The 10,804-nt window shown below is 45.1% G+C and overlaps 2 protein-coding genes and 1 long non-coding RNA gene across 3 annotated transcripts; 1 reads left to right on the top strand and 2 right to left on the bottom strand.

The window, feature by feature from the left end:
* Positions 1-557, top strand: LOC112141015 (NLR family CARD domain-containing protein 3; the record flags this gene model as incomplete). The annotated part of the gene is given in 1 exon segment (XM_024264063.1): positions 1-557. A coding segment is annotated over 1 exon segment (557 nt), but the record flags the coding sequence as incomplete, so codon positions are not given.
* A 2,744-nt stretch (positions 558-3,301) lies between these two features.
* On the bottom strand, positions 3,302-5,573 carry LOC118598406. The gene is made up of 3 exons (XM_036211075.1): positions 5,169-5,573; positions 3,411-4,452; positions 3,302-3,341 (listed from the first exon to the last, which is right to left on the bottom strand). The coding sequence occupies exons 1-2, from the start codon at positions 5,542-5,544 to the stop codon at positions 4,070-4,072; spliced, it is 759 nt and encodes a 252-aa protein (XP_036066968.1). The 5' UTR covers positions 5,545-5,573; the 3' UTR covers positions 3,302-3,341; positions 3,411-4,069.
* Positions 5,574-8,094: 2,521 nt separating this feature from the next.
* Positions 8,095-8,523, bottom strand: LOC118598407. Its single transcript, XR_004947506.1, has 2 exons — positions 8,254-8,523; positions 8,095-8,184 (listed from the first exon to the last, which is right to left on the bottom strand). It is a non-coding gene; the product is annotated as an uncharacterized LOC118598407 (long non-coding RNA).
* Between the last annotated feature and the right edge of the window lie 2,281 nt (positions 8,524-10,804).

Below are 10,804 nucleotides of genomic sequence, written 5' to 3'. Positions count from 1 at the left end.
TTCTGGCTGCAGTCTACGTGTTTCACTGTTACTCCAACAGGAAGGTAGAGGTCATTGAGGACTTCCTGAAGAACAAGATGAGGAACCCATCCCTGGATAAGTTTCTGAGTAGAGTCATGGAGAAATCCCTGCAGAGTCGAATTGGACACCTGGACCTGCTTGTTCGCTTCCTTCATGGTCTCTCTGTGGAGTCCAACCAGAGACTCTTAGGAGGTCTGCTGGGTCAGACAGAGAAGAATCCAGGAACCATCCAGAGAGCCATCAACAACCTGAAGGAGATCAACAGTGAAGGAGTCTCTCCTGACAGAAGCATCAACATTTATCACTGTCTGATGGAGATGAAGGATCTCTCAGTTCATCAGGAGATCCAAGAGTTCCTGAAGTCAAAGAACAAATCAGAGAAGAAACTCTCAGAGATCCACTGCTCAGCTCTGGCCTACACTCTGCAGATGTCAGAGAAGGTTCTGGATCAGCTGAACCTGAACCAGTACAACACATCAGATGAGGGTAAACGGAGACTGATCCCAGCTGTGAGGAACTGCAGAAAGTTCAGGTGAGTCTAGAAGTGATTGTGATGATCAGTGTTGGGACTAACGCCGTTTAAGTATAACGGCGTTACTAACGGCGTTATAAATCAAGTAATTTAGTAATCTAACTAATTACTTTCATCCTCGCTGTAACGCCGTTATAGTTACTTCGTGTAAATCGCGGCGCGTTACTTCAAAGTTTGATGATCTTGCTGGAGCTGGGCGCTTCGCACCCGAAAGTTGCTTGTGTTACGCGCCCCAAGTTGCATCAAGATACATGAGAAAATCTGGTTTCTTTTCAAAATATAACCAGTTTTTCACAATAAAATGCCACGATTAACAAATGTGATCATGTTTTTGTGTCTAAACAGGCGGTAGACACGGATATAAACATACAATCACAACACAAACGTGCGCGCGCGAGCACAGAGACACACAAAACAGACAGGCACGCACACTTTTTTTTCTTTTTTCACAGACACGTACACACGCAGATCAACGTGGACACACTCCGGTGCAGGGTGAGGAGTTTCGGGAGTTAATAAAACGACAACAGAGAGAGAGAGTGTAGCATTCCAGCCGGACTTGTTCAGACGATGGACTCAATGACGATAACTGATGGACTATGGTGGGGTATTCCAACCCATTTATTCATCCCACAGGCACAGTCACACCGTAAGAGCTGAAGAAAATAACAACAAACTCATTACAATTTCCCTTTTTGATTCACAGCCACGTTTTCCATGAGCTAGCAGCACTAGCTTACTACATAACTTTTTAAACAGTTGTCTTCTTGACATAAACTGCAAATAATCACAGAATATAAACCATAAACATAAACAATAATCATACCTGTTCGCCTTCCAGCTAGATGCTAAACATAAATTGTGGTTTTAAAACGATCTTCAGTCCATTTCTCCCTTCGTACGAGCGTCCGCTATCATCCTTCTCTCAGCCTTTGCTCAATCGACACGTGCATAGAAATTTCACGTAAAACCGGAAGTAGGTGGGTACTTTCAAAATAAAAGTCTTCACAACATAAAAACACAAAATAAGCTGTATCACAGTGTTTCAAAACGTTCCTTTACAACTTTAACGTAATATATAAGAAACTGAAGGCATCTTTCATTAATCAAAAGAGGAATTACACAAAAATACATAATATTATAAACTGGGTCATTTACACAGAGAGCAGCTCATCTTAGCAGAAACGGGGTAATATTTATAAAACACACAACACAGACAGACACGAGCGCACAGATCAACGCAGTGAGCAGACTCCGGAGCGAGTGGGCGGGGCTGCGGGATTTTGGGAGAGAAAAAAGAGATGCAGAGAGCTGCTCCTCTTAGCAGAAATATGGGTTAATAATTGTAGTTTATTAATTTATTATTGTTTTGCACTTTCAGTTTTTTAAGCCATTTTGTTTAATTATAGTTGTAGGTAAGATACTTGAAGTATGTTAATAGTTGAAACGTTTACCTTTTTTGTGTGAAGTTACATTTTTTATATACCACTTGTTGCAGTGTTTTGTGTGATAATTCTGACAAATAAATATTGAAAATTCTTTCCCTAAACCCTCTCTCATGTGTATCCTAAACTTAGACAATATGACTCCATTGGAAAACTATACCAGTATACTATTGTCGGTTATCATCTATTATTGAATGTAAATTATTTTTTTTATTTGTAACGCAGGAAAAAATACAAAATATTACCATATTTAAAGAGTAATTTAAAACGAGTTACTTTTCCAAGTAACTAATTACTTTGAAGATGCAGTAGAGTTGAGTTTTGAGAATTGAGTTACTAACTCAATTACTTTTTTGGAGAAGTAACTAGTAACTATAACTAATTACTTTTTTGAAGTGAGATGCCCAACACTGGTGATGATAAATCAGATCAGTGTTCAGATCTTCAACATTCATCTTCTAGCATTTGTGGTCACACATTTCAATCTAACACCAGCATTAGAAGAATCAACACAAAGCAGCATTTAGATTTGATTTCTGGAATCCAGTCCAACTCTCCAGACCTTCCTGATTCTGTCAAAAAGCTAACTGCCCCTAAACCTTCTCACTGATGGCTCCACTCAGAGCTGCAGCTAGAGACTACTGTAGTGATCATCTATTCTGTTCAGTTTCCATTGAGACTTCTGTCTAATCAGATTACAAAGAATGAAAGGTTTGAGAATGATTGGAAATCAAAAGATGAAAGAAGAAAATCAGTTTGTTTTTCACACATAAATGATCTTTTTAGCTAAAGATCAAAGAAGGATCATATTTATGGAGCTAAATCGGGGCCAATATTATTTGAAAACCAAATAAATCAAATTGAATAAAATATTGGTGTTTGGTCTAAAAAAAATATAAATGTCCTAAACTTTTTGCTATTCGAAAATAAACAGTTATTTTCAGCTTCAAATGTTCTGTTTTAGGTTTCAAACCTCAAAATTTCAATTTCAAAACTTATTTTTCAGTTTCAAGTCTGTTTTTTTTTCTTTTACAAATCTGACAGTTTCAGTTACAAATTTTTTGGCCCTCTTGCGGTGCGTTGGGGCGGGGCTAACACGAGGACCAATAAGAATAGATGAGGGTGGTAACTTCAGTCCCGGTGCGTTCACTGATTGAGAACTGTAATAATTCCTGTCAGAAAATGTCTGTTTAGTCTGTACTGTCATAGTCTGAATGTCAGAGATGTGGAAGGTATTTAAAGAACCCCAAGATGCAAACTGTAGAGATAAGAACAGGTTTATTGTCAGGATGGCGGAACAGGTCTTGAGTCTTCACTTGGGGGAAGGCAGCACGGAGCGGATACTTGAAAGAGAAAACCAGAATCAGCCACAGTTTGAGGATCAGAGAGTGAGTCTTAGATTTACTACTCACTCTCAGGCTGGGCAGATAGCGCAGGGCAGCAGGATCCAGGCAAAGCAGACAGTTTGGACGGGGCAGGGCAGGCCTGGCTGATTTGGAGGCAGAGCTGGGCTGACAGGCCAATTTGAAGGTTGAGCTGAACGGAGCTGAGCAGAGCAGGGCAGGCAGGCAGGCAGGCAAACTTGAAGGTTGAGCAGAGCTGAGCTGAGCAGAGCAGAGCTGGGCAGGCAGGCAAACTTGAAGGTTGAGCAGAACAGAGCTGAGCAGAGTAGGCATAGCAGAGGACTGACAACGTTCTGGCAGAGGGCAGGTGGAGAGCAGAGCCATATAAAGGGGAGAGCGCAGGTGAAGGCAATCAGGTGATTAGTGACAGTCAGAGCTGAGTCAGGAGTGGCGGAGCCCTGACACCACCCCTGGCCCCTCAAGGATCGGCACCCGATGATCCACCAGGCTGACCCGGATTGTCACGGTGGAAGGCAGAGATCAGGCCAGGATCCAAAACAAATCGGGCAGGAACCCAGGACTGCTCCTCAGGCCCATAACCCTCCCAGTCAACCAGGTATTGCAGACCCCTCCCACGACGCCGGGACCGCAACAGGCGCCGGACGGTGTAGGCAGGACCACCAGCAATGAACCGGGACAGAGGAGGGGGCCGGGAAGGAGGGACCAGGTCACTTTGAACGTAAGGCTTCACCCGGGAAACATGGAAGGTCGGATGGATACGAAGAGTCCTGGGGAGTCTTAGTCTCACCGCCACCGGATTGACCACCTTGGTAATGGGGAAGGGCCCCACAAACCGAGGAGCCAGCTTGCGGCTCTCCACTCGTAAAGGGAGGTCTGCAGTAGACAGCCACACCCGCTGGCCCACGGCATATTGGGGGGCAGGAGAACGTCTCTTGTCGGCGTATGACTTGTAAGCGGAAACAGTGCGGAGAAGTTCCCGCCTTGCCTTTCTCCACATGCAACGGCACCGACGAAAAGAGGCAGCGGCAGAAGGAACTGAAGCATCCTGCTCCTGGGAGAAGAACAACGGGGGCTGATAGCCATAAACGACCTGGAACGGTGAAAGACCAGTAGCAGAGGAAGGCAGTGCATTATCTGCGTATTCAGCCCAAACAACATTGGCAGCCCAGGAAGGATCATGGCAGCACAGAGTGCGAAGTGCTGTTCCCAACTCCTGATTCAAACGTTCAGTTTGTCCATTAGACTGTGGGTGAAACCCAGATGAGAGACTTACGGTAACCCCAAGCAATTGGAAGAATTCAGTCCAGAACCGGGCTGTAAACTGAGGTCCACGGTCAGAAAATATATCCCGGGGAAGGCCAGGGATCCTGAACACATGTTGGATTAAAACATTAACGTTTTCTTTGGCAGTAGGCAGTTTAGGAAGAGGAATGAAATGAACCATTTTGGAAAATCTATCCACAACTGTGAGAATGGTTTTGTTACCATTAGACTCCGGTAAGCCAGTGACAAAATCCACAGAAATATGTGACCAGGGTCTTTTGGGGACAGGAAGTGGGTTTAACAGACCTGCAGGAGCCCGGCGAGACACTTTAGCTTGATTACATTCAGGACAAGCTGCTACATACTCCTTGGCATCCTTCTCCATTGATGGCCACCAGAAGCGCTGCTTGAGGAAGGACGTGGTACGAGAAGCCCCAGGGTGACAGGTAAGGCGAGAGGAATGACCCCAGTGCAACACTCGCGACCTGAATCCATCAGGAACAAACAGCTTGTCAGGCGGACAAGAGGATGGCGTTGGAATACCTTGAAGGGCTCGACCCAGCTCCTCTTCGATGTCCGTGTTCATGATGGCGAGTCGGGCTGAGGCAGGAAGAATATAGTCTGGTTCCATTTCACATTCAGGCAGAACCTGATAGCGGGACAAAGCGTCAGCTTTTCCGTTCTTGGACCCTGGTCTGTAAGATAAGACAAAGTTGAAGCGTGTGAAAAACATTGCCCACCGAGCCTGCCTAGCATTCAGTCTTTTGGCCGTCTTCAGGTATTCCAGATTTTTGTGGTCAGTAAACACCGTAAAAGGTTCAGGTGTGCCTTCAAGCCAGTGCCGCCATTCCTCAAGAGCCAATTTGACTGCTAAAAGTTCCCTGTCACCGATATTGTAGTTCTGCTCCGCAGGGGTCATCCTCTGGGAAAAGAAAGCGCATGGATGAACACGACAGTCTGCTTCTGAGCGTTGTGACAGGACTGCACCCACTCCTGAGTCGGATGCGTCGACTTCAACAATAAACTGTTTTTTGGCATTAGGCATGACGAGGATAGGGGCAGTGGTGAATGCAGTCTTAAGTTTGGAGAAGGCTTTGTCAGCTTCAAGGGACGAGGCAAATGTTCTTTTACAGGATGTCAGAGCAGTGAGTGGGGCAGAGATCTGACTGGAATTGCGGACAAAACGTCTATAGAAATTAGCAAACCCTAGAAACCTTTGGAGTTGTTTGCGGTTTTCTGGAGTAGGCCATTCAGTAACTGCTACAACCTTTCGATGATCCATGAGGATTTGATTCTTGGAAATCACCATGCCCAGAAATGTAGTGGTGGTAGTGTGGAACTCACATTTTTCCTCCTTCACAAACAAGTTGTTCTGTAGAAGACGCTGCAACACCAAACGCACCTGCTGCACATGCTCAGCCTCAGTCCTTGAGAACACCAGGATATCGTCTAAGTAGACAAACACAAAATGGTTGATCATATCGCTTAAGATATCATTGATCAGGTTTTGAAACACCGCAGGTGCATTAGTTAGGCCGAAAGGCATGACTAGGTACTCGTAATGACCTATGGGTGTGTTAAATGCAGTCTTCCATTCATCTCACTCTCTCATATGAACCAGATTATAGGCATTACTAAGGTCAAGCTTGGTGAAAATGGTGGCGCCCTGTAAGAGTTCAAAAGCTGAGGTCATCAACGGTAATGGATATCTGTTTTTTATGGTGATTTGGTTCAAACCTTGGTAGTCAATACAGGGTCGCAGGCTCCCATCCTTTTTCTTTACAAAGAAGAAACCTGCTCCTGCCGGTGAAGAAGAAGGGCGAATGAGGCCAACTGACAGAGATTCCTGGATGTATTTTTGCATAGCATCTCTTTCAGGACCAGAAAGAGAGTATAGATGTCCTCGAGGAGGGGATGTTCCGGGCAATAAGTTGATAGCACAGTCGTATGGTCTATGAGAAGGAAGTGCAGTGGCTTTAGATTTGCTGAATACTTCTCGTAAATCATGGTAGACTTCAGGGACCTTTGAGAGGTCTGGAAACTCATCTGGGATCTCTGGTTTAGTTAGGTTTGGTAGAGCAGCAAAGAGACAGGAGTTTGAGCATTTTGGGCTCCAGCTGAGGATCTTGCCAGTCTGCCAGTTAATAGTCGGATTATGTTCCCGGAGCCAAGAGAGACCGAGGATTACTGGGGATGAACAGGAACGAATAATGTAGAACGTACGATGTTCAAAGTGATTGTCAATCTGGATCTTGATGGGTTCAGTTACAAACTCAGAAGAGTGAATAACGTGGTTGTCGATAGCCCGTATTTTGAGAGGATGATCGAGTGGCTTGACTGGTATTTTATGCTTAATGACCAATTGTTCATCAATAAAGTCTGCATCAGCACCAGAATCCACAAACGCAGGCATGGACAATGGTCGTGAAGAAAAATGGAAAACTGCTTTAATGAGACATGCGTTGCTGGGGGTATCCATCATGAAACGGCTCAACACTGGTCCCCCTGTCCATGTCGAGCCTTGTCTTTTACTGGGCAGTTGCTAACCCTGTGACCAGATGCAGAGCAATACAGGCACAGGTTGTGATCAAAGCGTCTTTTACGTTCCTCTGGAGTCAGGCGTGTTCTTCCCAGCTGCATAGGTTCTTCGAGGTTGTCCAACCTTTCCTTAGGTGCGAAAGAAAAACTCCTGGTGCGGTGAACAGGTCCTTGCAGTGCCTTTCTTTCAGCTCTCTGTTCTCTGACTCTTCTGTCTATGCTAGCTGCCAGTTCCACTAGTGATGTCAGATCGGAAGGGAGTTAACGTGCTGCAAGCTCATCTTTCAACTGGTCAGATAGTCCTTGGTAGAACCGTTCATGCAGTGCTGGTTCATTCCACCTTGTGTCAGCCGCCAGGGTACGTAACTCGATGGCGTAGTCATCAACGGAACGGGTACCTTGTTTTATGGTTGCCAGGAGATGTGAGGCCTCTCTTTCTGGTCTTGATGGATCAAAAACCTGTTGTAGTTCTTTGGAAAACCGGGAGAACGATGAGCAGCAGGCCGATCTCCTCTCTCACTCTGCAGTTCCCCACTGGCGTGCCCTTCCGGTGAGTAGGGAGATGACATAAGCGATTTTTGCTTCTTCGGATGGAAAGGCAGAAGGCTGCAGAGAAAACTGGATTGAGCATTGGGTAAGAAATGCCCTGCAACTCAAGGCCTCCCCAGAATATCTCTCTGGAGGTGGGATACGAGGTTCCGAAACAGGAGGCAGGTACACAGGCTGAGTTGGTGAAGCAGAAAATGACAACCGTTCCAGCTGCTGGGTGATTTGCTGAATATCCGCACTGAGCGCAGAAAACTGAGATGAATGTTGAGTCAAAGTTCCCTCGATCCGGGTCTTCCAATCCACAGTCTTTGCGGGGTCCATGATTGGCCAGAACATACTGTCAGAGATGTGGAAGGTATTTAAAGAACCCCAAGATGCAAACTGTAGAGATAAGAACAGGTTTATTGTCAGGATGGCGGAACAGGAACAGGTCTTGAGTCTTCACTTGGGGGAAGGCAGCACGGAGCGGATACTTGAAAGAGAAAACCAGAATCAGCCACAGTTTGAGGATCAGAGAGTGAGTCTTAAATTTACTACTCACTCTCAGGCTGGGCAGATAGCGCAGGGCAGCAGGATCCAGGCAAAGCAGACAGTTTGGACGGGGCAGGGCAGGCCTGGCTGATTTGGAGGCAGAGCTGGGCTGAAAGGCCAATTTGAAGGTTGAGCTGAACGGAGCTGAGCAGAGCAGAGTAGGCATAGCAGAGGACTGACAACGTTCTGGCAGAGGGCAGGTGGAGAGCAGAGCCATATAAAGGGGAGAGCGCAGGTGAAGGCAATCAGGTGATTAGTGACAGTCAGAGCTGAGTCAGGAGTGGCAGAGCCCTGACACTGAAGTTGTCCCAAGACGGCGTTAAAATCAGAGTTTTATTGTACAAACTGCGCGTCCAAAACTCTGTTCTAGTCCGTTCAAAGCTCCATCTTGTTGTGTTCAGTATAGGGTTCTCCGGCTGCAGCCTCACGGACTTCAGCGGAGCTCGTTCAATACGCCGGGAGAGACCCGAGCGGGAGCAGCTGCTCTGGTCCTGAACTGTCATCTTTTTCTGATTTTCATCGAGACAATCATTTAAAAAGGTCTCCTTATTCCCCCTCTGGGGTTAATGCGGGACAACCTTCAGACTCAGGTGGTCTTCAGACTGAAGGGGGGGTGCAGGTGTTTGGCTCCGACGTTAGGGAGCTCTGATGGGAACAACCATCACCTCCACATCCAGGAGGAGAGGGGAGACGTGCACGGCGCGTGCACGGGGCCGATTGATCCTGTGGAGGTCCTCCTCAACCCAGCCCCCCCAAAACACAGTCAGGAGTGATCAGTAACTCCTGCTACCGGGCCGGAAAAACCCCAAATGTCAAATGTTTACTGGTCCTGCGCAGTTTTAACATGGTGTTCTGTAGAACGTTTTCTACGCCTGTATTTAACTCAATAAGACGGAGCTTTGAACGGGTTAGAACGGCGTTTTGGACGCGCGGTTTATACGCCATAAAACTCTGTTTTTACACCGTCTTGGGACAACTTCAGACTATGATAGGGCAGACAAAGCAGGGATTTCCTGACAGGAATTATTACAGTTTTAGGAGTCAGTGAACGCACCGGGACTGAAGTTACCACCCTCATCAATTCTGATTGGTCCTCGTGTTAGCCCCGCCCCAACACGCCACAACGGGGCCAAAAGATTTGTAACTGAAACTTTCAGATTTGAAAAAAAAGAGTTAAAGTAGCGATGAACGATATTGACTTTTTACAACCGATATCTGATATTTTCCAGCCTCTTGCAGCCGATACCGATATTGATACAGATGATCAAAAAAATGTTTTCAACTTGATAAAAGAATATCTGCAAGTACAAAGTCAGAGTGCATGGCTCTTATGTATTCCAACAAATGTGCAGAAGTTGTTTTACCTCCAAATGAATTGAACAACAGGTAGAACAAACACTATTAGCTTTTCAGTCTGCTGTCCATCTGTAAATAGAGAAAGTGCATTTCAATGGTCAGAACAAATGTTAAGACTTTAACTTAAATAGCAATGTAACAAGGACATTTTTCAATACCAATAATGTCCAATATAATAACATGCAAAGAAATAGTTGAATCTGAAAGTGCTAAAATGACTGCTTTGTGTAGAATCTTCTGCAGCGGATCTCTCCCTGGCTGCACGTGAGCCTTCTCCTGAGCTCTCTGGAACAGACATCTCCTCTTAATATGACACACAGCCCGGTAATAAAAGAGACTTTGGACAACTCCTCACTGTTCCGGTAGCCATCATGTCCATCACTCAAGAAGAACACGGGCCAGGATGTTCCGCCGTTATTTATACGGCAGCAGAACCTGGAAAATAAAAGTGTACATGTCTGTGTGTGTTTATTTCCATCTCTACAATCTGTTTAGACACAAAACATGATCACATTTGTCAATCACTGTGTTTTATTGTGAAAAATGTGTTATATTTTCAAAATAAACCGGATTTTCTCATGTATCTTGATGTAACTTCCTGGCAGAATTGACACAGAACGCTCGCGGCTCGGACACAAAATAGAACAGACATCAAAACAATCCGCTGCACCGCGCGGGCCCTCCACGGAGGACCGGGCCTGGTGTTAACGACGCCATAGGTTAACATGGCGCCGAATAGAGGCGGCCTCCGTTCTGCGTCCAGTGTGAACCCGGCGTGAGGCTGAAACTTTTATGTGATCAGAGAAGCTGTAACACAAGTAAATACTGAGTGGTGAGAGAGGAAGGGTCACAGTTTAACCCTTTAATTATCGAAATGACATCATAATGTCCAATATCAGACGATATTTATCGGTAACTGTTATTATTGTGCAGCACTAGCTGAAAGTGAAAAAGATTTGAAACTGAAAAATAAGTTTTGAAATTGAAATTTTGAGTTTTAAAATCCTAAAAAACCAAACATTTGAAGCTGAAAATAACAAAGTTTAATTTTGAATAACTAAAGTTTTGGAAATTTATATTTTTTGACCAAACACGCATTTTGTTTTCAATTGAATTAATTTGTGTTTCAAATAATATCGGCCCTGATTTAGCTCCGTATATATTTGTCCAAATGAAATCCAGAACCTTCTGAATGTTTGAACACA

This window comes from Oryzias melastigma, unplaced genomic scaffold (assembly GCF_002922805.2).
Source record: "Oryzias melastigma strain HK-1 unplaced genomic scaffold, ASM292280v2 sc00465, whole genome shotgun sequence".
In the NCBI taxonomy this organism is placed as follows: domain Eukaryota; kingdom Metazoa; phylum Chordata; class Actinopteri; order Beloniformes; family Adrianichthyidae; genus Oryzias; species Oryzias melastigma.
This window is presented reverse-complemented; position numbering and strand designations above follow the sequence as displayed.

Excerpts from the sequence above, each read along its gene's own strand:
- LOC118598406 (XM_036211075.1), bottom strand. The coding sequence starts at position 5,544 with ATGACCCCTGCGGAGCAGAACTACAATATCGGTGACAGGGAACTTTTA. Across the intron at positions 4,453-5,168 it reads GCTGGGTCGAGCCCTTCAAG|GTCGTTTATGGCTATCAGCC; the intron begins GTATTCCAACGC and ends TCACCGTTCCAG.